We start from the raw sequence: 26945 nt of genomic DNA on the forward strand, positions 1-26945 counted from the left end.
CAGGGGGTGTATATTGTAGCGTCCCGGAAGAGTTAGTGCTGCAAGGGGTTCTGGGTATTTGTTCTGTTGTGTTTATGTTGTGTTACGGTGCTGATGTTCTCCCGAAATGTGTTTGTCATTCTTGTTTGGTGTGGGTTCACAGTGTGGCGCATATTTGTAACAGTGTTAAAGTTGTTTATACGGCCACCCTCAGTGTGACCTGTATGGCTGTTGACCAAGTATGCGTGCATTCACTTGTGTGTGTGAAAAGCCGTAGATATTATGTGATTGGGCCGGCACGCAAAGGCAGTCCCTTTAAGGTTTATTGGCGCTCTGTACTTCTCCCTACGTCCGTGTACACAGCGGCGCTTTAAAAAGTCATAAATTTTACTTTTTGAAACCGATACCGATAATTTTAAAACCGATACCGATAATATCGGCAGTCCAATATTATCGGACATCTCTAATCGATACCCACATTTTTAGTATCACCCAAGTATCCAAATAACATAATATTAAGTGTTTATTACATTTGAACAGAAGTGTAGATAGAAACATGTTACAACAGAAAGTAACCAGATTTTAACAGTACCGGTAAATTAATTAACAGTTTGACAAAATAGTACACCCAGGAAAGATGCAATATGTTACCGCATAGGTCAGCAGCTGAATTAGGAGCCTTTGTAACCTGTTTTGAAATATTTCTATGATGATTTATACACCAAATAATATATTCTGATACACGTCATTATCACAGGAGGCTGCAATATGTATGGCAATATATATTTTAGGTTGTATCGCCCAACCCTGGTAAGAAGCTCATGGAAATGATCAGTTTAATGTCATTATGTGACACTTCTTTGTGAAGGCTGTCCGACCAGTTCATCTCTTTTAAAGGTTTCTTTTTCAGCAAAACAATGTCAACATGATGACAATTAAATGAGCTTCACTGGTTGTGTTTTTCCACACACTTCTTAAGGACGGAAGGAAGTTTGTGCTTTTTTTTTTTTTAGCATTGTACTGTTAAGCTTCCGTTTTAAGTCTGTGCTCTTAAGTAGTCATTTGATCCTGGCTAAAAGTAATATTGTTGTCAAGTCTGAGCGGGCCGGGCTTTAAATATTCAGAGTGTGCTACTCCGTGTTTGGGAATATGTGTAGTACAGTTTTAGAAGGAGGCGGGAGCTTCATGCTTGCACTGTTCTCATGACTGCACTTAGTAGACAGGCAAGTTGTCCAACATAGCATTCATACTAGAAATGTAACCACATGAACGTTTCATATCAGTCTTTTATTTATCATATTTTCTCGACTTTAGCCACTACTTATTTCTACGCTTTGAGCCCTGCGGCTTATAAAAGGGTGCAGTTAAGTTACGTATTTTTCTTTGCAGACGACGATAATGCAAATTGTTTTGAAAAACAAGCAAATACAATAAAAAGGTGTGTTATTGTTTGTGCTATGGTGACATCTTTTGGACAAGTTTGCTCACTGCAGGCGCTGCAGTGCTCTTCTGTTTAGAGCTTTGAACCGGAAGTACAAGTGCCGTTCCGTCGTCTTAAGTTGTCCATAGCGTTTCAACTCGAAATTATACTTAATTCGTCACTACTTTTGTAAGTTTTACATAATAACTAAAACATTTCTTGTTTACTAAAGCGTCCCATGTGTGATGTCTGTAGGAGTGTTGTCATGCATATTTCTATGTGCTATCATAATGTAACTGTTTGTATTGTTTCAGTTACGTAAATTCACCAAAAAGGTCACCGTGGAGTTATTGATCCTGTTTAGCTGATTGGAGAGCTAGCGTCCGCAGCTAATGGGTCCATGACGATGACTTCTGTTTTGTTTGATCAGCCGTTTTACTACCGTGTTGCAGACACCGTTTGGAAAGAATCAAAGTATGTAAATAAACATATCTTTCAGTGTAAATAACTCATTTCGCGACGTATATATCTGCGGCTTGTAGTCAGGTGCGGCTAATACATGGGAAATAATTATAGTCTTAAAAATACGTTATGTGTATTCTTATTTTGTCAATCTCTGTATCTAAGATCTTCTGCTTTGCTCTACATTAACTGAAGAGAAAGGTGAGCTGCACACTGTCTGGTGTTCTTTTTTCCATTGGGAGATTGTGATGTACGGTGTCTGCAGGGTTATGTTACAGTTGGAAAAGGAACTTGAAACTACTGAGCGCTCTTGTTGTTATGTGTATGTATGGCTTCTTCGCATAGTGGCCTCCATTCTAATTAATCATCAAGTCCACTGAATATACTTTAGGAACACCACTTTCAAAATAGATGCCTCTGGGGGAAAAAGGAGATGGTGCCTCTGATTCTTTACTATGATCTCAAAGTTCAGTTATATGCAGCACATAAAATAATACATATAGGGCCTGATCTACTTAAGGTTTGTATGTATAGTACTAAACACGTGCAAACTTGATAGCGTAAACAAAGCGTCGTGGACAATTCTGAGAAGTACTATTTCCTGCAGGTTTAGTGCCAGGAAGGTACAGCTATGCTCTAAAGCACAGGTGTCAAACTCAAGGCCCGGGGGCCAGATTTGGCCCGCCACATGGTTTTACGTGGCCCACGAAACCCTAGAAATAATGTGAGTCAGGAAAGCACCTAATTTTTTTTACTAAATGTATTTCAATTTTGACATAAACATTGCATGTATTTTGACTTTATCTGATCATGCAATAAACATTATATTAACATCTATTAAAAAAAATAAAAATAAATAAATACTGTATTTGCTTGTTACCATGGTTTATGATTTCAAAGCAAGCTATTCATCAATTTGTATAAAAGAAATGTAATAATTGTATAGGCAATTATGTAATAATTAGCGCTGTCGAATTATTCTTTAAAAAAAATCAGGTTAATCGTAGTTTTGAATTTGGATTAATCAAGATTAATCACAATTTTAAATTTGGATTAATCACGATTAATCACAATTTTAATTTGGATTAATTATGATTAATCACTGTTTTAAATTTAGATTCTATATCCATCCATCCATTTTCTACCGCTTATTCCCTTCGGGGTCGCGGGGGGCGCTGGAGCCTATCTCAGCTACAATCGGGCGGAAGGCGGGGTACACCCTGGACAAGTTGCCACCTCATCGCAGGGCCAACACAGATAGACAGACAACATTCACACTCACATTCACACACTAGGGCCAATTTAGTGTTGCCAATCAACCTATCCCCAGGGTTAAACATAATTCAGAATTTGCACTAATCATGATTAATCACATTTTTTAATTTGGATTAATTATGGTTAATCACTGTTTTAAATTTAGATTCTATATGTTTAATCACAATTTTGAATTTGGATTAATCCTGATTAATCACAGGTTGTTACAATTTATACGATCTAAAATAATTAAACAAAGAAGCGATTTTATTGTCAGAATATTTTTTTATGTTTTACTTGAATGCACATCATTTATTTGCTGAGTTTTATCTAAAGTCCCATCTCAATGAATTTATGCAATATTTTTTTGTGTGATTATTCACATTGTTATAATGATTAATCACAATTTTTTATTAATTCTTTTTTTTCAATATCATGAGGCGATCATACCGTATATTTAGTGTTACATGCGGCCTTCTGAGTTTGACACCCCTGCTCTAAAGGGTCATGGTGGGGACGAGAGCCTTGCATCATATACAGACCACATTGGTCTGACTACTGTTTCCTCTTTTATCCACAATTTCTTCATTTTTACTTTCTCATCTTACTCCATGCAAAGAATCAACCGGGAGACAACAAGATGGTGCAAACAAACGAGATAGTTGATACTGTCACCTGATTGGCTGTTAGCGTGTCACTCCCACTGATCATTAATCACTTCCTGCGTTGCTCGGTTACCAGAGAGCGAGTTAAGTTGCAAGTCCAAGATGTTATATGGTAGCAGTGTATAGTTAATGTTGTTTTTTTGTTGCACACTAAAAAGTTCAGATCAGATCACTTATTTTATTTCATTCATAAAAAAATCAAACAAAGGAATAAAATAAAAATAAATCAATGAACATTACATTCAAGTAAAATATGAATAAAAAGGAGCAGAGATAAATTTAAAACTAATATCTGCTGCCTATTTTCACAAATACAACAATTGACTTTCAGTTGGCGACTACAAAGCCATATTTTCATTTTACAACGATTAAACCAATAATGAAGAAATAGTAATAATTATTTTCATCATTTGTGAACTCAGAAAAAGATTTACATATATTTATTCCACTGTCAAGTTTGTTCCATAAACTTCTTTCAATTATCAATGTTCTAAATCTAGATTTATTGAATATGTCAGTACCCCTCAGATTATAATTACTTTCTCTTTTCATAAATTTGTTTTGAATGTTTTGTAGAATTGAAATTAGAAAAAGTCTTAATATTGCAAGTATTGTACTTATTACGCACCAGCTGTTTGATTGTGACATGCATCTAAGTTGTAGTTTTTATCACCAAATTTTGGAGATGTTGAAATTGCCATGTAAAATTGCTAATGCTGATAATAAGCAGCATGTCAATAGCAAAGCCAATGAATATTAGCATCAAGCTAGCGCATTTTGGAAATGTGAAGTCTTACTTTGCTTACATCAGAGCGTTTGAGTCAATTACATTTTTGGCATTGAACATTTTAACATTACTGGAAAGTAGTTTGGCTGAGTCCGCTTAGAGTGCAAAGATAGTCAGCAACTGGGTATGATGTCAAGCGCAACCCAGGTCGGGCGGTTGAAATAAAAAAAAATTAGATTTTAAATAGATTCAGGCGGGTGGCAGTTAAACCAATTCGGAAATATATATACATATTCAAATGTTGTTACCCACATACGAAAAACGAGCAGGCACCTGCAGCACGCCACAACAGAAGAAGAAAAAAAAAAGATGGCAACGTGGTACGCGACAAACTAAAAAAGGGAATACTAAAGACCAGGGGAAAAAAAGGCCAGAAAAGTTCAGCGTGGACTCGTTTTTATGAGGTTGTAAATCAGGATGATAGTAATGCTGGCTACGTGATTTGCAAGAGCTGCGACGCTGTTTATGTCTACGACAGTCACAAAACCGGGACATCTAACATGGTGCATCACATTTGTGCAAAACCCCGAATCTCCACAAACACCCTGAGCATGAGCAGTTTCGTCTGCCGTGATCCCAGAAGAGTGCCACAGGATGTTAAAACAAGATAGAACGCAGCTGCCTGCAGCAGTTTGAGTGGCGCGAGCGCGCTTGGAGGTGCGCTCAGCGCGGCTCCCAGATGATTGCGCACTGGTTTGCGTCTGGGCCGTGACAGCGTGGCACGCATTGAATGTCTCTGCTGCATTGGATCAGTCTCCTTTCTTTAACAGGCAAAAGCTTTATAACCTCACTAATGCCTTGCATCGTCTATTTTAGATATATAACAACGGGTGGGTGCGGTCGGGTGCGGTTTTGATAAAATGTTAGTTCGGGTGGATGGCGGATGGGTGACGACTTTTGTGATGCGGTTGCGGATGAAATAATTGCCTATCCGCCCATCTCTACCAGGTACCATACCAGGCACCGTTCGATTTTACGTGAATCGTTGCCCAGCAGGTACTCGGTCGGTGCCAAAAAAGTACTGGATTCGGTACTCATCCCTAGTCTGCATGGTACTCCCCATTTCCTTGTCTGCTCATCACTGTCTAAAACTATGATTACCTGTAAAATTAGTTTTTTGTGAACAGTTCTGGGTGTGCAGAAGGAAATCATTAGATTTCATTATTTCTCAGGGGAAAATGTTTCTGGTTTTCAGCGGACCCTTTGGAATAAATAAATTAAAAACTGAAGTCTAATATGTATACCATATTCTGAAGTACGCATTAATGACACTGTGACAGAATTTGTTTTCGTCTGCGACTCAGCTGATTTTGTCCAAATGTTTATCAGATAACCCAGAAACAAATTGTCTTTGTTTTACTAGCGAAGAGCCAAGCTAAACAAAGTCTAATTGATTTAGACTTTGGCATCGCTGTCAGCAGTCGTCTCCAGTATCCTGCAGAGTCCTGGGTGTGACTCACTCTGGATCCGGGATATTTAAGATTACGGCTCACGCGGTCTCAGACTCAGCACACAGGCGGAATGTTTACTTTTGAGTAATCTGCTGACAACATTAGTTCAAGCCGAACAAACCATTCAGCTGCAGTCGTCTGTCAGCTGGCCAATGGTGTTCCAGAGTACTTCGGTCATCATTAGCAGGACAGATTTGGTTTGGTTTACACAGCACCATGCTGTCTTGGCTGCACCACATGGCGATAAAGCCTTTAATGAATTACTCTGGCCTGTCTTCCTAGCCGCCACACTATGGAAATGAGCTCCTCGAGCTTGAAGCATAATAATTGGACAATTTAAAAAAAACATTTGAAGCATGACTCATCTTTTGAATTGTCATGTCTATTATTCTTATTGCAAAAATAACAGCTACTGCGTGTTAGATGAGCCTGTACCACCCTAAAGATCTAAACCCCACACTGTTTCCCGGTAAAAAATTCCAAACATCTTGTCTTCGTAGTTGTAGTTCTGATTGGATCCCTGGTGTGTTTTACCCCCGCTCCTCTCCTGCATGCTACTGTGATTGGATAGATTCCTAATTTGTCCCACCCAACTAAAGACGAAAGTAATATGAATGCATACCTGCCAACTTCTCCGGTTTTCCCGTAATTAGTACGGTTTTCATCAACCTATTCCGGGTTATGGTTGCAGTGATAAAAAATATGTTTTTTCATTAATTACATTTTTTTAAATTTTTTTTAAGTTTTATTCACGAAATCGCGTAACAACAATGACAATCGACACTGCTTCCCGTAACTTCCTATCAAGCCATTCCGAATGCCATGCGCGAGGCTATTTATAGCACCGCTGCCAAGCACGAGGCACCAGTTGCCATTGTTTCCAAACGAGCGAACGATCATGGAATCAGCCGGAGAAAAATCGCAAACGAGTCTTAAACCGAAAAGAAAACTGCAGTCATTCCGTGAAGAATATTCAAAAGCCTATCCGGGAATAATTATCCGTTCCAAAAAGGGTGAAAACTACGCGAATTGCACCTTGTGCAGACAAGATTTTTCGATCGGACACGGAGGAATTAGCGATGTAAAAGACCACGTTGGGACAAAAAAACACAAGTCTAATGCCGTTGCTAGCGATACAAGTGGAAAACTTTCAAAGTTTTTCGTCGCCCAAACAGATTCTTTGGATGTGATAAATGCCGAAGTTTTATTTACGGAATTGGAATTGTTTAGTACTGTTATACTGTTAAAAGTGTTTATACTATTTATGCTTTCAAGTCCAAGTTGAAGAAATCTTGTTAAATGTTGACAGCATAACTACCAAAATACAGAAGTATGTCCTTAATATTTTTGCAGTGCTATTTCTGTTGAAAAGTTAAAATGATTACATTAGAGATGTGATGTGCCACTTTTCAAGTGTCTGATGGCTTAAATTAATTTTCATTAATTTTTCATATTTTGAATTCTTTTGAAAGGCTTACAAAAAACTACATTTGAATTGTAATTCCATGCTATTGACAGGACTATTAATTTTAATGAAGTTAGCTTATCATGTTTACAGTATGATAATTGTGATAGAAATGTGAATTTTAGGCACAGAATATTTTTTACAATTGAACAAGGCAGTAGATTATACAAGCTTGGACAGAAAGTTAATAATGACACCCATTTTTTTTTAATGGAATTGTTTAGTACTGTTTTACCATTTGTTTACTGTAAAAAGTGTTTGTACTGTTTATACTTTCAATTAACAAATTGAAGTCTTGTGAAAGGTTGACAGGATAACTGGCATTAATTGTCAAAATAATTTCAAACTATTGAAGTTAGCTTACAGAATAAACATTTCAATCAACCCATATGATTTTTGCTGTAATATTTTTGTTTTGAAAAGTCACTGTGACTGATAGAAAAGTGATGGTTTTAGCAACATTTTAACCTGTCTGAATGCTAATAATCATTTTGCGTCGGGGGGGCGAAGCCTGAACCCCCCACCAGGACTTTGTCCTGGACCTACCGGGGCCTGCGGCCCCTGGACCTTGGCTACTAGGTTTTTCTGATTTCAAAAGTTGGCAGGTATGTGAATGGATTTCATCTGTCAATTATTTTTGTCTCGTTTTTGTTCGTCGACTAAATTGTCAATTCATTTCGTCATTGTTTTTGTCAGCGTGTGTTTGTTTTGATTCCTTATCGTCTTATTTTAGTTAGATCGGAAATAGATCGTTGACGATAAGACAAATATTTTTTGTCACCAAAATTAACACTGCGCAGGAAAAAAGTAGCCACTTGCAGTCCGTCATTTCCGGTACTTGCTTTGTTGCCGTGGAAAATTGCAACATTACATAGAGACAGTCCAACTGAACCCGCTCCGAGTGCTGCTTGATTCTTGTTTCCCCGCCAAGTGTTTGATTCAACCGCGGCACGTGCAACTCAAAATTTGGCATCGTTTAATATTACGTAAATCGATACCCGGTAGTACAGATGGAAATCGTTCTGTGCCTAAAAAAAGTGCCGAATTACAAATATTTCGAAAAAACTAAAGAAGAAGTGCTTTGTATACTCTAACACACAGGTGTCAAACTCAAGGCCCGGGGGCCAGAACTGGCCCGCCACATTTTATGTGGCCCGCGGAGACCTGAAAAAATTTGGGTCCGTAAAGTACCTTATATTTTACTATTAAATGTATTCAGTTTTTCCATTTTGATAGAAAAAAATTAATGTAATGTATTAAATTGCAGACCTTTTCAACTTTAATATTATCCAACATTGCAACAAATATATTATCATACTTTCCAAAAAATTAAACTTTTTTTTTTTAAATAAATACTTGTTTGATTAATGATTTCAAAGCAAGATATCCATTAAATTGTACTATATATATATATATATATGTATATAGATATGTATGAAAATTTACAGTGGTTTTAATAGCAACTGTAAATCGAAAAACTACCACTTTTTTTTTTTTTTTACAGTAAAATTCTGTCGACTGAGCTGCCAGTTTTTTACCATAAAATCTGTGGTTGTTTTTACGGTGTCTTACTGCAAATGGAATTAAAGTAAAGAAAAATAAATGGCAGATCAGTTGCCAGAATAAAAAAAAACAGTGGTGCTGTTTTCTATTTACGCTAAAATGTTGTAAAAAAAAAAAATCAGTATAATTTACAGTTAAAAAAAAGAGCTGTACTTTTTTCCTTTTACTGTAATACTTTATGTTGTAAAAAAAAAAGCACTGTATATTTTACAGTAAAATTCTGGTATATTGTCAGTTTTTTACTGTAAAATCTACAGATATTTTTGATACAGTGTATGAAAATAATATTTATTATTCAAATGCATGGGGGAAAAAAATATTAGTTGTTACAAACAGCCCTCTGATGGCAACCATAACTGTGATGTGACCCTCGTATCAATGAAAACCAGTTTGACATCCCTGCTCTAACACATACTTGCCAACCCTCCCGGATTTTCCTGGAGACTCCCGAAATTCAGCGTCTCTCCCGAAAACCTCCCGGGACAAATTTTCTCCCGAAAATCTCCCGAAATTCAGGCGGAGCTGGAGGCCACGCCCCCTCCAGCTCCATGCGGACCTGAGTGACGTGTTGACAGCCTGTTCACACGTCCGCTTTCCCACAATTTAAACAGCTAATGATCAAGGGCGAGTTCTTGGTTTCTTATGTGGGTTTATTGTACGGCAGTTTCATTAACGTCCTCCCAGCGTGGTAACAACACACAACAACAGCATTTCGTCTACGTAAAGCAGTTTGTCTGCCGTAAACAGCAATGTTGTGACACTTTTAAACAGGACAATACTGCCATCTACTGTACATGCATATGTGACCCACCCATAATGTGTCACATTTTTGTGTTGATTTATTTATTTTATTTTGTGGTTTGAATTCGTTTTTGGAGCTGTCATTCCACATTTATCAGTATTCACATTGGTCAGTAGGGGGCAGTCGGGCGTTTCTTCCCAATTGAATGCTATCACCTGCAGACCGTAAGTGTCTTGTCATTCTGATGAGCGCGACCAGTCTGTGAACAATTGAAACGTCCTGTGTGCTTTTTCCTCCTGTATAACAAGTTAGTTTTGGTGAATCAACTCACTGAATAATATCCATGTGATCTTTATAAGTTTAAGTACACATTCTGATGGTGGAGCCTAACTCTAAAGTGTTTGTGAGTTGTAGTTTGTATTTGTGAATGAATCCAGTGCACAGCTGCAGTAATCAATACAAAATGGCGACTTGAGTACGCAATGTTTATATGGGAACTTCTGATCCTAATTCAGACTCCCAAATTAGAGCTCCCGTTTTCTTATTGATTTTATAATGTATATTTGTATAATGTGTGTGTTCTGAAATAGTGACAGAGAATAGAACAAGAATGGACAATTCAACCCTTAACTCAACAATTGGTAGATGAGTGTTATGTGTGTGTTTATGTGTAAATAAATGAACACTGAAATTCAAGTATTTCTTTTATTTATTTATATATATATATATATATAAATAAATAATAATTTATTATATATATATATGTAATAAAATATATATATATATAGCTAGAATTCACTGAAAGTCAAATATTTTATATATATATATATATATATATCTTAACCACGCCCCCAACCACGCCCCCCACCCCACCCCCGACCACGCCCCCCACCCCCACCTCCCGAAATCGGAGGTCTCAAGGTTGGCAAGTATGCTCTAACAGAAGTGGTTACAGTGGAGAATTACCAGCTACAAACAGAAAATTAGCAAATGAATAAAGCACAGTCTAGATGTTGATACAAATTTGTATGCCAGAATATATATTGTGATATATACTGTACTGTCATTTATCACAGTATGGATTTTCGGCCATATTACTCATCCCTATTGGGCCGTTTTGGCCAAATGCAGTTTTTATCTCTTTGTAATGTGGGACATTTATGTCTAAGACACGATTTTTACAGCTCCTCCCAAGGTAACAGTAAAATCCATATTGAGTCATCGTAATCCTTATGTTGCTTGGTCTGTCAGCCCTTCCCTGCTGCCTCGTTGCACAAGGTGACATTTCTTAGGGTTCTTATGAGACCCAGCCAGCTGTCATGGTAACGCTTCAAGCAGCAAGGAGACTCCCGGTACCTGCTCTGTTCCGGTGGGATGTCCACCCTGCGCACATTTGAACCGATAAAGTACTCAACGGTACCAATTTTCAGTACTTTTGTGTGTGTTAATAAATATTCACTGTTTTTGATAACGAAATCTCATTTTTATTATCAAAAATGAGAGATCAGATCAGACTACGTCCTCAATTGACATCTTCTACTATTAAGCAAAACACAACAACAATGCAACAAACCAGGAGAATTACGCAAAGGGTAAAAACAATCCACCTACAATTTTATTTACTATCTCTTTTCTACAAAACTTTGTTGTAAAAATTGGCTTTTATCGTAATAACCCATACATCATTCAAAAGCGCAGATTCCAACCATTGGAATACGTTCTATATTTCCAGATTTATGGTAATCTGAAAACGGCATTGCACATCATATTAGCTGCTACGGTTTTAAAGTTAGAGGTTTGAAAAAAATAATTGGCAAACGTCCAGCCCTGCGTTAGATGGTTAGTTAATGGTAAATCATACCTGCCAACTACTCCGGTTTTCCCGTAATTAGTACGGTTTTCATCAACCTATTCCGGGTTACGGTTGCAGTGATAAAAAATACGGTTTTTCATTAATTAAAAAACAATTTTTTTTAAAGTTTTATTCACGAAATCGCGTAACAACAATGACAATCGACACTGCTTCCCGTAACTTCCTATCGAGCCATTCCGAATGCCATGCGCGAGGCTATTTATAGCACCGCTGCCAAGCACGAGGCCATTGTTTCCAAACGAGCGAACGATCATGGAATCAGCCGGAGAAAAATCGCATACGAGTTTTAAACCGAAAAGAAAACTGCAGTCATTCCGTGAAGAATATTCAAAAGCCTATCCGGGAATAATTATCCGTTCCAAAAAGGGTGAAAACTACGCGAATTGCACCTTGTGCAGACAAGATTTTTCGATCGGACACGGAGGAATTAGCGATGTAAAAGACCACGTTGGGACAAAAAAACACAAGTCCAATGCCGTTGCTAGCGATACAAGTGGAAAACTTTCAACGTTTTTCGTCGCCCAAACAGATTCTTTGGATGTGATAAATGCCAAAGTTTTATTTACGGAGGCAATAATTGAGCAAACAAAAAGGTAATGACACCAATGTTATCTATTGGAATTGTTTAGTACTGTTATACTGTTAAAAGTGTTTATACTATTTATGCTTTCAAGTCCAAGTTGAAGAAATCTTGTTAAATGTTGACAGCATAACTACCAAAATACAGAAGTATGTCCTTAATATTTTTGCAGTGCTATTTCTGTTGAAAAGTTAAAATGATTACATTAGAGATGTGATGTGCCACTTTTCAAGTGTCTGATGGCTTAAATTAATTGTCATTAATTTTTCATATTTTGAATTCTTTTGAAAGGCTTACAAAAAAACTACATTTGAATTGTAATTCCATGCTATTGACAGGACTATTAATTTTAATGAAGTTAGCTTACCATGTTTACAGTATGATAATTGTGATAGAAATGTGAATTTTAGGCACAGAATATTTTTTACAATTGAACAAGGTAGTAGATTATACAAGCTTGGACAGAAAGTTAATAATGACACCAATTTTTTTTTTAATGGAATTGTTTAGTACTGTTTTACCATTTGTTTACTGTAAAAAGTGTTTATACTGTTTATACTTTCAATTAACAAATTGAAGTCTTGTGAAAGGTTGACAGGATAACTGGCATTAACTGTCAAAATAATTTCAAACTATTGAAGTTAGCTTACAGAATAAACATGTCAATCAACCCATATGATTTTTGCTGTAATATTTTTGTTTTGAAAAGTCACTGTGACTGATAGAAAAGTGATGGTTTTAGCAACATTTTAACCTGTCTGAATGCTAATAATCATTTTGCGTCGGGGGGCGAAGGAACCCCCCACCAGGACTTTGTCCTGGACCTACCGGGGCCTGCGGCCCTTGGACCCTGGCTACTAGGTTTTTCTGATTTCAAAAGTTGGCAGGTATGGTAAATCTTTGATAAATCGAGTCTTTTGTTGCACTTTAATAAGTGTTAATACTGTAAATATTGTTCATTTTACACATCAGTTGTTTGATTGTAAAGTGCATCTTAGTTGTAGTTTTAACAAATTTGGAGTGTTAAAATCGCCATGTAAAATCGCTAATGCTAATCAGTAGCATGTTAATAGCAATGTATAATAGCGCCCTGCGATGAGGTGGCGACTTGTCCAGGGTGTACCCCGTCTTCCGCCCGAATGCAGATGAGATAGGCCCCAGCGCCCCCGCGACCTCGAAAGGGACAAGCGGTAGAAAATGGATAAAGATAAGAGTATCAATTTTGCAACTATTTAGAAAAATTTAGCCTTACTTTACTTACGTTACAGCGTTTTTTTAATACATTTCTTTTGGAATTGAAAATTGCAACATTACTTAATGGTAGTTTGGCTGTGTCCGCTCTCAGTGCTGCTGGAGTGATCGCCAAGTGCCAAAATGCGAAGAGCCAGTAGAAGGGGCGGAATTCAGTGGGTGTCAAAAAAGTACCAGATTCGATACCCGTCCCGAGTTATCGTGCCCTAAAATAGAACCTTTAAAAAAAATCACACTATTCAAGCAAGAAAAATGTTGGTGACTGACTCAATATGATTATTTTCTTTTTCCTAGGAGGAATGCAGGACTACAACTACGTGTATGGAAACTGTCTTGAAATCACCATGGAGCTGAGCTGCTGCAAGTATCCTCTTGCTGCCGAGCTCCGTAAGGAATGGGAGCTAAACAAAGAGTCTCTCCTGGCCTACATGGAAAAGGTAAACATCCTATTTGCTCATTAGCAGCTTCAAAACATCACAACTTTGCAACTCTGAGCAAAAACGTGAACTTTTATCTACGGAGGGAGGCGGGGCTGACCCCGTTTCTGTGCATTCTTTTGCGCACTGTGATTTGTTGTCAAATAAAACGGCAACGACACACGCCTACTCATAAAAGCTCTCTCAAACTCATGAATACATAATCACAAACTTATTTTATTTTGAACACAAACTGTTTTCAATTACTGCTATGTAAGTGAGGGGACGGTTTAGGACACAGGTGTCAAACTCAAGGCCCTGGGGCCGTATCTGGCCCGTCACATCATTTTATATGGCCTGTGAACGCCTAGGACAGGGGTCGGCAACCTTTACCAGTCAAAGAGCCATTTTGACCAGTTTCACAAATTAAAGAAAACAACGGGAGCCACAAAAATCTTTTGAAATTTAAAAATTTTTTTTTGCTTTGTGCTATGTATAAACCAAGGGTCTCAGACACGCGGACCCCACCTTAATATGAAAATTGAATGTTAGTGCGGCCCGCGAGTTTTATATGAATGGCGCATGACACCGTCATACTTGTCAACCCTCCCGATTTTTCCGACAGACTGCGAATTCCAGGGCAATTATTCTCTCGAACGTACAGCATTTAGCACCCACTATAACCAGCGTACCGGCCGAGCCACACGATGTAAGGGGCTTTTACTTGCTCACTTAAGTAACAGCAAGGCATACTTGGTCAAAAACCACACAGGTTACACTGACGGTGGCGGTATAAAAAACTTTAACACTCTTACTAATAATGCGCCACACTGTGAACCCACACCAAACAAGAATGACAAACACATTTCGGGAGAACATCTGCACCGTAACACAACATAAACACAACAGAACAAATACAGGGCTGCATGGGATTCTCTAATGCAGCCCTGACTCTTCCGGGCTACATTATACACCCCCGCTACCAAACCCCGCCCACCTCAACCGACGCACGGAGGGGAGGGGGTTGATGTGTGGGGGAGCAGGGTTGGGGTGGGGGCGGGGTTTGGTGGTAGCAGGGGTGTATAATGTAGCCCGGAAGAGTCAGGGCTGCATGGGATTCTGGGTATTTGTTCTGTTGTGTTTATGTTGTGTTAAGGTGCAGATGTTCTCCCGAAATGTGTTTGTCATTCTTGTTTGGTTTTGGTTCACAGTGTGGCGCATTATTAGTAAGAGTGTTAAAGTTGTTTTATATGGCCACCGTCAGTGTAACCTGTGTGGCTGTTGAACAAGTATGCCTTGCTGTAAGTTACGTGTGCAAGCAGAAGATGCACACAACAACAGGCTGGGCTGGCACGCTGTTTGAACAGAGTGTAGAGGACGCTAAATGCTGTACCATCATGGCACGCCCTTATTATTATTGCTAGGGTAGGGTGAAAATCGGAAAATATTAATCCCGGGAATTTTCGGCGAGAGGCACTGAAATCCGGAGGTCTCCCGGGAGGGTCGGCAAGTATGCAGCTGGGCCGCATCAGAGTGATCAAAGAGCCGCATGCGGCTCCGGAGCCGCGGGTTGCCGACCCCTGGCCTAGGAAAATATGCATCAATTAAGTACTTTATCTTTTCATACTAAATGTATTTGTTCTTTCCATTTTGACAAAAATATATATATGCACTGCATGAAATTGCATACCTTTTAAAATGTTAATATTATGCAATATTGCAACAAATAATATATTACCATAGATTCCACACATTTGTATTTTTTAAAATAAAAAATAAATACTTTAATATCTGCTTGACTTATGGTGTCAAAGCAAGTTATCCATCAAATTGTACATTGTAAAAAGGATAATAGATTTTACGGTACAATTTACAGTATTGTTTTTTACAGCATATTAAATTGAAAAAACTCCACTGTTTTTACTATAAAATGTTGCTGACTACGCTGTCTTTTTTTTTTTTTTACTGTAAAATCTACGGTTGTTGTTACTGTAAATGGAAAAATGGTACCACAGTTATTTCACGGTAGAAACTGGTAGCTCAGTTACCAGAATAAAATTTAAAAAATCCAGTGGTACTGTTTTTGTATTTAAAGTAATATGTTGAACAAACTACCTTAAATTTTACAGTAAGATTCAGGCAACTATATGGCGTCACATTCGTGCCAAAAATCCGAGCGCATAAAAACTGTTATCGCGCGCTGATTCTCCACTTCGTGCGCGACACCATTTTGCGCGCGCGCGACGCCTTTCTGCGCGCTCTCTGTGTACTCCTGGCATCTCTCCTCGCGCTGTCATGTTTCTTTTTGGCACTTTGGGGGCGGGTATGCTTAGACGGCCCCTTCTTTCTGATTGGCTGTGAGCATTTTTCATATGACCAATCATTCTCCAGTGTAGCAACGTTGTAGCCATCTTACCTCGGACATCTAGCCTCAATCATTACATTGATGTCAATGGTACGTGTACTAATTAAATTACCATAACTTGCTCGATTTTCGACCAATTTACAAACGGTTTGCCTTGTTACAAATCTTATTACATGTAGATATGACATAGGATGCTGTACCTGTTGAAATTACCTCTTTCGCTTTAAAAAAAAATGACTTAATTGTGCAACATAGTTGTGTAGGGTCAGTGTTAGTCAGTTCTCTGATTATTTTAAACTGTTTCAGAATACATTATTAAAAGTTATTTTTAACATTTTAAAAACAAAATTCAAAGATTATTTCATTAATTTTATGACTGAATCAAAAGAAATTCCATAAATTAGAAAACAAATGTTCAAGAAGAAGTGAAAATATAAAATAATGTTATGGTTGGATGTTATTGCTGGTGGACCAGTTCTGGCTGAAAGATGTGATTATGGTGTTTGTTGTCTTATTATTTATTTGGGTCACATTTTGTATTACCCTGTATTGTGTTTATGTGGTATGAAATAACCTTCATCAGCGCGCGACATTTTTTTATCCACTTCTTCCTCCGTAAATCTTGATACATATTGACGATGACCCGCCCTGCTATACTTCTGATTGGCTCTGAGCATTTTTCAGCGTTTTTCGCCTGACCAATCAGAAAGAAGGGGCCGTCTAAGCATACCCGCCCCCAAAGTGCCAAAAAGAAACATGACAGCGCGAGGAGAGATGCCAGGAGTACACAGAGAGCGTGCAGAAAGGCGTCGCGCGTGCGCAAAAAGGCACGGCGCGCGCACAGAAAGGCACGGCGCGCGCGCAAAATGGTGTCGCGCGCGCGCACGAAGTGGGGAATCAGCGCGCGATAACAGTTTTTATGCGCTCGGATTTTTGGCACTAATGTGACGCCATACAACTAAGCTGCCAGTAGTTTACGGTAAAATAACTGTGGTACCATTTTAAAATGGTAAATAAACAGTTCGTAGTTTTTTTTACATCTACTGTAATACAATGTTTAAAAAATGTGTAGATTTTACATTGGGAAATGGTGACCAAAATTTTACTGTGAAATATACAGATTTTTTAATTTTTTTTTACAGTGTACGTAAAAAAATATATTTAGTATTAAAATGCATAGGCAAATTCATAAATTATTCACTGATGGCAGCCAAAACTGCGATGTGGCCCTCAATGAAAACGAGTTTGACACCCCTGGTTTACGAGATACATCTGTGTAAAATTAAAAAGTCCAACTTCACATAGTAGTACAGCTAGATTTCAGTTTAACGAAAACAAGTTCATACTAAGAGGACAATTATAATTTTATTTTTGTTATAACCAATCAAAAAGCCATCATTTTCTCAAGCTATAAATGCAGGTATTTTTTCAAACATATTTATTTATTTATGAATAGCAACACAATACAAAATGTACATTTCAAATGTATTCACCACTGCTTAATGAGATCGTCTGTCCCTAGGTCCATATTGGGATTCGTGGCTACGTAAAAGACAAGGCCAGCGGTTCAGCCCTCCCCAACGCCAGCATTGTGGTGGCAGGCATCCGCCACAATCTGACCACTGGAAACCATGGAGACTACTACAGACTCCTGCTCCCGGGAGTCTACAACGTCACTGCCGTGGCCACAGGGTGAGTAAAACCAAACACTATAGTCGGATGTGTTTCACATTAATACGTCACATGCAGGGTTTCCCCAAGATTGCCGGTATACCTGTGGCGCTGGGGGCCGTGGTCAATATGACATCATCAAATAATTTGCATAGAATGCGATGATGGATATGTATTCTTTTAAAAGGCAAAACAAATTCTGCATACATTTAAAAACAATTTTGAGTTTTGAGTTTTTGAGTTTGAGTTTATTTCGAACATGCAAGTATACAACGTGATACATCACAATCTCCAGTTTCTCTTTTCAACATGTTCGAAAAGGAGTAGGAAGAAGCAGAGCTTATTTAATCCTACCCCTTTTCTTTTACATAACAGTTGCTAAAACTTTTGTTCACTTCCTGTTCTCAATTTATTCACAATATACTCCATAAGTAATCACAATAAAATAAGTAAATAAATAATAATTGGTGAAGTAAGTTACATTTCATATGTTGAGATGAGTAAGATTATTTTGTGAGTGAAAGAATGAAAGCATGGACGAGTTAAATAAATTCAGAATGTTTATCATGGTTCTTCTTCTTTGTACTTTGTAAACACTTTAAGTTTGAAGAGTTTCTTGAAGTGGATCATATTAGTACATTGTTTGATTGCTTTGCTTAATCCATTCCATAATTTAATTCCACATACTGATATACTGAAGGTCTTAAGTGTTGTACGTGCATACAAATGTTTTAAATTACATTTCTCCCTAAGATTATATTTCTCCTCTTTTTTTGAGAAGAATTGTTGTATATTCTTGGGTAGCAGGTTATAGTTTGCTTTGTGTATAATTTTAGCTGTTTGCAAATTCACTATGTCGTAGAATTTCAGTATCTTTGATTCAATAAATAAAGGATTTGTGTGTTCTCTATATCCAACATTATGTATTATTCTAACTGATCTTTTTTGTAACACCGTTAATGAACGAAGTGTACTTTTGTAATTATTTCCCCATATTTCTGCACAATAACTCAGATATGGTAACACTAGTGAGCAGTAGAGAATATGAAGTGATTTTTTGTCTAGAACATGTTTTGCTTTATTCATTATTGACGTGTTTCTTGCTACTTTATGTTGTATATTTTTAACGTGAGATTTCCAGTTCAATTTATCATCAATCATTATACCTAGAAATTTGGTTTCATTTACTCTTTCAATTTCTATTCCGTCTATTTGTATTTGTGTTTGACTTTCTCTTCTACTGTTACCAAATAGCATTATTTTAGTTTTACTGAGATTCAACGATAGTCTGTTTTTGTCAAACCATCTTTTTAATTTGTTAATTTCTTCTGTTATTATTTGTAGTATCTTCTGTGTGTTCTCTCCTGAACAAAACGCTGTTGTATCATCCGCAAATAATACTAACTTTAAATCTTTTGTAACTTTACAAATGTCATTTATATATAGATTGAATAATTTAGGTCCTAGTATTGATCCCTGAGGTACACCACAGGATATATTTAGCGTTGTAGAGGTGTGTTCGCCTACCTTCACGTATTGTTTCCTGTTCATTAGATAACTTCTTATCCAGCTTAAATTTGTTTTCACAATACAAATAATTTTTAAAGGGGAACTGCACTTTTTTGGGGAATTTTGCCTATAAAAATATGATTTTAAAGATGTTTAATTTATGTTCAGGTACACGCCAGTCACCGTCAACAATGTGCAAGTTTTGGAAGGAAACGCCACCCGGCTAAATTTGACATTAGAGACAGTGGCCGTTGAGCAAAATCTTGCAAGCAACATGTCTCTGACCACGCCCTTCACGCCGCCAACCACTGCTCCTCCACCAGCCTCCACCTCCATTACCAACACCCCTGAACCCACACCCACCCAAGTGGTGTCCTCTACGGGAAGTCCCAGCACGTCCTCCCAGTTACCACCTCAACCGCCGCCCATTCAACCGCAGGATTTTCGGCACCACAACTATGCTGACATGGAGCTCTTCTTACGCAAATACAGCAGCGAGTTCCCGTCTATCGCCCATCTTTACTCAATCGGCCGCTCGGCGGAGGGCCGGGAACTCTACGTTATGGTCATCTCGGACAACCCTACCGTGCATGAACATGGTATTGCTATTTTTTGTCGACATCGCTCAACAAAGTTTGCCGTTATCCGCAATTTTAATTACTTCTCCCTCTTATTCTCTACCAGGTGAACCCGAGTTTAAATACGTGGGCAACATGCATGGCAATGAAGTAGTGGGCCGGGAGTTGTTGCTCAACCTCATCGAGTACCTGTGCCTTAACTACGGCACCGACCGGGAGGTCACGGAGTTGATCAACGACACTCGTATCCACATCATGCCTTCCATGAACCCTGACGGCTACGAGGTTGCCACTGAAGGTAGGATAAGAAGACGCAAAAGTACGATCATTTTTTTTAAGCCAGCAGTTATTAGGTTGTTTGTATTGTACTTTTGTGTCGCCACCGTGGGATCAAGTCCAGCTCAATGACTATACAGTAGGTGTGAATGGTCGCTATGAGCCTTGTGATTAAGCCCAATGTGTAGACAATTGTAGCTCACTGATTGGGTGAAATGAGGAATGAAAAACATTATTTGTAAACGTCCCGTACGTCCAGGCCTGCGTTAGATGGTAGTAGTGTATAATATATGGTAAATAGAGATGTCCGATAATATCGGGCTGCTGATATTATCAGCCGATAAATGCTTTAAAATGTAATATCGGAAATTATCGGTATCGGTTCGGAAATTATCGGTATCAGTTTCAAAAAGTAAAATGTATGACTTTTCAAAACGCCGTCGTACGTAGTGGTACACGGACGTAGGGAGAAGTACAGAGCGCCAATAAACCTCAAAGGCACTGCCTTTGCGTGCCGGTCCAATCACATAAAACCTACGGCTTTTCACACACACAAGTGAATGCAAGGCATAGTTGGTCAACAGCCATACAGTTCACACTGAGGGTGGCCATATAAACAACTTTAACACTGTTACAAATATGCGCCACACTGTGAACCCACACCAAACAAGAATGACAAACACATTTCGGGAGAACATCCGCACCGTAACACAACATAAACACAACAGAACAAATACCCAGAACCCCTTGCAGCACTAACTCTTCCGGGACGCTACAATATACACCCCCCTACCCCCCACTCCCCCCACCTCAACCCTGCCCCCCAACCTAAGCTGCTGTTTTGAGGCATGTTAAAAAAAATAATGCACTGTGTGACTTCAGTAATAAATATGGCAGTGCCATGTTGGCATTTTTTTCCATAACTTGAGTTGATTTATTTTTGGAAAACCTTGTTACATTGTTTAATGCATCCAGCGGGGCATCACAACAAAATTAGGCATAATAATGTGTTAATTGCACGACTGTATATATTGGTATCGGTTGATATCGGAATTGGTAATTAAGAGTTGGACAATATCGGATATCGGCAAAAAAGCCATTATCAGACATCTCTAATGGTAAATCTTTGATAAATCTTCTCTTTTGTTGTGGCCTTCATAGTGTTAATACTGTAAGTATTGTACTTATTATGCACCAATTGTTGATCGTAACGTGCGTCTTAGTTTATTTTTTAAACAAATTTGGAGTGTTGAAATCGCCGTGTAAAATCGCTAATGCTAATCAGAAGCATGTCAACAGCAAAGTATGTATAATAGCGTCAAGCCAGCACCTTTTTTTTTGGAAAATTTAGCCTTACTTTAGTTGATGATGATCATTTTTTAAGATAGCAGTTATTAAGTCGTTGGTATTAGAGATGTCCGATAATAGTTAATAAATTTTTTCAGCACCCTTACAAACTACAGTTGAAGCTAAATACATTTAAAAAAAAAGATATAGATAAGTAATCTATAGAGATGTCCGATAAAGGCTTTTTTGCAGATATCCGATATTCTGATATTGTCCAAATCTTAATTACCGATTCCGATATCAACCGATACCGATATATACAGTTGTGGAATTAACACATTAGTATGCCTAATTTTGTTGTGATGCCCCGCTGGATGCATTAAACAATGTAACAAGGTTTTCCAAAATAAATCAACTCAAGTTATGAAAAAAAATGCCAACATGGCACTGCCATATTTATTATTGAAGTCACAAATTGTATTATTTTTTTTTTAACATGCCTCAAAACAGCAGCTTGGAATTTGGGACATGCTCTCCCTGAGAGAGCATGAGGAAATTGAGGTGGGCGGGGTTGGGGGGGGGGGGGGGGGTCTAGGGGGTAGTGGGGGGTGTATATTGTAGTGTCCCGGAAGAGTTAGTGCTGCAAGGGGTTCTGGGTATTTGTTCTGTTGTATTTATGTTGTGTTACGGTGCGGATGTTCTCCCGAAATGTGTTTGTCATTCTTGTTTGGTGTGGGTTCACAGTGTGGCGCATATTTGTAACAGTGTTAAAGTTGTTCATACGGCCACCCTCAGTGTGACCTGTATGGCTGTTGACCAAGTATGACTTGCATTCACTTGTGTGTGTGAAAAGCCGTAGATATTATGTGATTGGGCCGGCACGCGAAGGCGGTGCCTTTAAGGTTTATTGGCGCTCTGTACTTCTCCCTACGTCCGTGTACCACTACGTACAGCGGCGCTTTAAAAAGTCATACATTTTACTCTTTGAAACCGATACCGATAATTTCCGATATCACATTTTAAAGCATTTATCGGCCGATAATATCGGCAGTCCGATATAATCGGACATCTCTAGTTGGTATTGTACCTTTGTGTCGCCACCGTGGGATCAACTCCAGCTCAATGACGATAGGTGTGAATGGTCGCTATGTGCCTTGTGATTGAGCCCAGGGTGTAGCCCATTGTCGCTCACTGATTGGATGAAATGAGGAATGGCTGGCAACAGTTTTTTATTTTTATTTTTAGCTTACAATTACCCGTCACTTTGGCTCCACGAACAAAGGTGTATCTTTGAAGACCGCTGAACTGTAATTTGATTGCCATGTCCTCTGTGTAAGAGCACTTGGCAGCTACAAAAGGCACTACACTGTTGAAAGAAAATATATCTACTCACAACAAAACGCCTTTTTTTGGCTCAAGTTCATTACATCATTATACATGCTGTATATTTGATACAACTTCTTTGTTGAATATATGGTATACAGTGTTTCTTTCCCGCAGTCTGCGATATGACTGAGAACTCTATCACGTTTTATATCAGTTCATTTTGATGATTATTGAGATGTTTTATGACCTGGACAAAATATATTAAATGTAAAACATTTCTATTTAAAATGTAACCTTCATCTGATTTGAATCCCCTCAGCTATAAAGGCAGAAAGGAAAGGAAATGTCAACACAAGCATGGAAAACAAACAATGTAAACAAAATTGTAAAATCACATTGAACACTTAATAATAAGATCCCACAATGAAGGTGCAAAAATAAGGAATATGTAAGAAATGCTTAATAAAGTGTAAGAAAATAGTGCAAAGTGGGAAAATGTAAACATAGAGAAAGCCGAGAACTTTTTTCTGCAGGTTTTAGTGCCGGGAAGTTACAGCTGTGCTCTAAAGGGTGAGCGCAGTTAAGGTGGTTTGGTGGGGACGACGTTCTCTTCTCACACCATACAAAGAATCCACCACCAGACAACAAGATGGCGCAACCATAACTGATAGTTGATACTGATCCCTGATTGGCAGTTAGCGTGTCACTCCCACTGATCAGTGATCAGTTCCTGCGTTGCTCGGTTACCAGAGAGTGAGTGCCTTTGTTCATACAACCAACCTTGCTTCGCAACAGAATTTTTTTTTTTTTCAATCGTTTTATTCGGAATTTTTTTTAATCGATACTGATTACGTGTCTATCGCGATATATATTCTTTCATAGATTTTTTTTTATCGATTTCACATTCACATTAACAACAAATTCAAACCCTCTTCATCCCCTACCCCTGCTGTCACTCAAAACAAAAACAAAAAACAAAAGTAGGAGTACAAAAGTAACCGGAGTAAAAAAATAAAATAAATAAAGTTCAGTACAAGGCACTTAAAACAAAGTAATTGAAAACTGAAACATAATGGAGAAGCAGCATGACAAGGCCTGAAACGTCGGCAGTCATATTTAGGTACATACAGTATCTAGGGCTCTTCCTGCACTTGTGTAGAGGATTGGTCAAAAAAAGTCAAAAAAGGTCTCCACACTTTAAAAAACGTGTTTTCAGAGCCCCGTAATGTATATCTTACTTATATCGTAATGTCTATTGGGATATATACAGAGGTGGGTAGAGTAGCCAGAATTTGTACTCAAGTAAGAGTACTGTTACTTTAGAGATTTAATACTCAAGTAAAAGTAAGGAGTAGTCACCCAAATATTTACTTGAGTAAAAGTAAAAAGTATGTTGTGAAAAAACTACTCAAGTACTGAGTAACTAATGAGTAACATACACACACATATCATATATATATTTATATATATATATATATATATATATATATATATATATATATATATATATATATATATATATATATATATATATATATATATATATACATACATTGATATACAGTATATAATTTATATTTATTTATTTTGCCGTTTTTGTTTACATGTTAAAGTTGTTTTAATGAATATACATGCATGTTTAACACATATAGATTCCTTTCTTTCATGAAGACAAGAATATAAGTTGGTGTATTACCTGATTCTGATGACTTGCATTGATTGGAATCAGACAGTAGTGATGATAACGTCCACATTTTCGAATGGAAGAGAAAAAAAAGTCTTCCTTTCTGTCCAATACCACATGAAAGTGGTTGGTTTTTGGCATATTATTTGTCCAGCTTCCATATTCGTTTTTATACACTTTACAAGAAATACATTGGCGGCAAACTCCGTAGCTTGCTAGCTTGTTTGCGCTGGCTTTCGGAGACTCTTATTTTGAAAGCGCAGGCGCGATGGAGCGGCACTTTTATTGTGAAGACAGGAACTGTGCAGTCAGTCTTTAGGCTTTTGATGGGAAGTACGGTTGAAATAAAAAAGGTCTTTTTTCCTTCACATTTTTGATTGATTGATTGGAACTTTTATTAGTAGATTGCACAGTACAGTACATATTCCGTACAATTGACCACTAAATGGTAAGACCCGAATAAGTTTTTCAACTTGTTTAAGTCAGGTCATGTGACCCCTGGCTCTGTTTGATTGGTCCAACGTCACCAGTGACTGCATCTGATTGGTGGAACGGAGTGAACGTCACCAGTGACTGTATTTGTTGAAACGCAGGCACTATGAAGGTCTGTCTGACAAACCAAAACAAACAAAGCATGCATTAACAGATCGATAAAAATTAGTAGCGAGTAGCGAGCTGAATGTAGATAAAAGTAGCGGAGTAAAAGTAGCGGAGTAAAAGTAGCGTTTCTTCTCTATAAATATACTCAAGTAAAAGTAAAAGTATGTTGCATTAAAACTACTCTTAGAAGTACAATGTATCCCAAAAGTTACTCAAGTAGATGTAACGGAGTAAATGTAGCGCGTTACTACCCACCTCTGGATATATATTGACATAATTTTATTGCCAAGCCCTACGAGGGACACGGTATGACTTATTGGGTTTCCTAATGCATTGTTTGACCTATCACTACAGATATATATTTATAATTTACACATTTGAACCCCTTCATTGACGTTTTCAGTGCTAATTTTATGCATTTACCAGGTATGTGAAATACAGTACACGTGCACCATCTCGTGACTATGTATTATGTGCATGATATCAAACTGAAACGCAACATAAGAGGGGTGAATTCATAGAAAAATCTTGATTGACTGCACTGTGTGTTTTAAACAATGGCAGTCGCTTCTTGCTCATGTGAATGACTTCTAATCAATGCGCACTTTTGTTGTGACTGTCACTTATGCATCTTCTAAGAAGCTCCTTCAGAACATAGAACAATGGCGTTGTTACGTCTGGCAGGGTGCATGGGAATCAACGCAAGTATTTGTCTCCCCCCCAGGCGATGTAAGAGGCACCAAAGGCCGCAACAACAGCAAAAAGTATGACCTGAATCGCAACTTCCCAGACCAGTTTGCCACCGTCAAAGATCCAAGACAGCCAGAGACCGTCGCCGTGATGAACTGGCTGAAAAGCAACCCGTTTGTCCTGTCCGCTAATCTCCACGGAGGCAAGGACGAATGTTTTTATGGATATTTTGACATATCTTGTTTTGTCTCGATCAGGGGTGTCCAAACTTTTTCACCGAGGGCCGCACACTGAAAAATCGAAGCATGCGAGGGCCATTTTGATATTTTTCAGTTAAAAATACTGTTATAGTATATATAGTATATAGTTAATACAACCGAGGGCGGTATAGCTCGGTTGGTAGAGTGGCCGTGCCAGCAACTTGAGGGTTCCAGGTTCGATCCCCGCCTCTGCCGTCCTAGTCACTGCCGTTGTGTCCTTGGGCAAGACACTTTACCCACCTACTCCCAGTGCCACCCACACTGGTTTAAATGTAACTTAGATATTGGGTTTCACTATGTAAAAGCGCTTTGAGTCACGAGAGAAAAGCGCTATATAAATATAATTCACCACTTCACTTCACTTTTTTTAACCTTTAGGGCTTTTGATTGATTGATTGATTGAAACTTTTATTAGTAGATTGCACAGTACAGTACATATTCCGTACAATTGACCACTAAATGGTAAGACCCGAATACGTTTTTCAACTTGGGGTCCTCTCTAGTTTAGTCCCGGGGGACCCAAAAGGGTCTCAGTCATAAAAATAAGTCGTTATTATTATTTTCAATTAAATGCTAGATCAGCTGCAGCTCTATCTGTCAATATAAAGTAAAAATAATGTTTTATCTATGTCCTTTTTCTCAAAAGATAACCCTGTTTTTTTATGGCAAAAATGCAAAAAACATATTATTACACAAAATTAGATTTTTGATGTGAAATAATTGGAGCCTTAAATAGTTCAATAATTCATAACATTATTGATTGTAATTATTTTTCAAACATTTCAGTTTTT

The 26945-nt window shown here is 38.0% G+C and overlaps 1 protein-coding gene across 1 annotated transcript in view; it reads left to right on the forward strand.

Moving 5' to 3' along the window:
- The window catches only part of cpda (carboxypeptidase D, a), an 83276-nt gene that overhangs the window by 9424 nt on the left and 46907 nt on the right, over positions 1–26945 (forward strand). The window contains exons 3-7 of the mRNA XM_061925828.1: positions 13787–13929; positions 17796–17965; positions 19622–20052; positions 20138–20329; positions 25929–26096. Coding sequence (XP_061781812.1) covers positions 13787–13929; positions 17796–17965; positions 19622–20052; positions 20138–20329; positions 25929–26096 — 1104 coding nt within the window. The remainder of the gene's footprint in view (positions 1–13786; positions 13930–17795; positions 17966–19621; positions 20053–20137; positions 20330–25928; positions 26097–26945) is intronic.

Source organism: Nerophis lumbriciformis, linkage group LG30 (assembly GCF_033978685.3).
Source record: "Nerophis lumbriciformis linkage group LG30, RoL_Nlum_v2.1, whole genome shotgun sequence".
NCBI lineage: Eukaryota > Metazoa > Chordata > Actinopteri > Syngnathiformes > Syngnathidae > Nerophis > Nerophis lumbriciformis.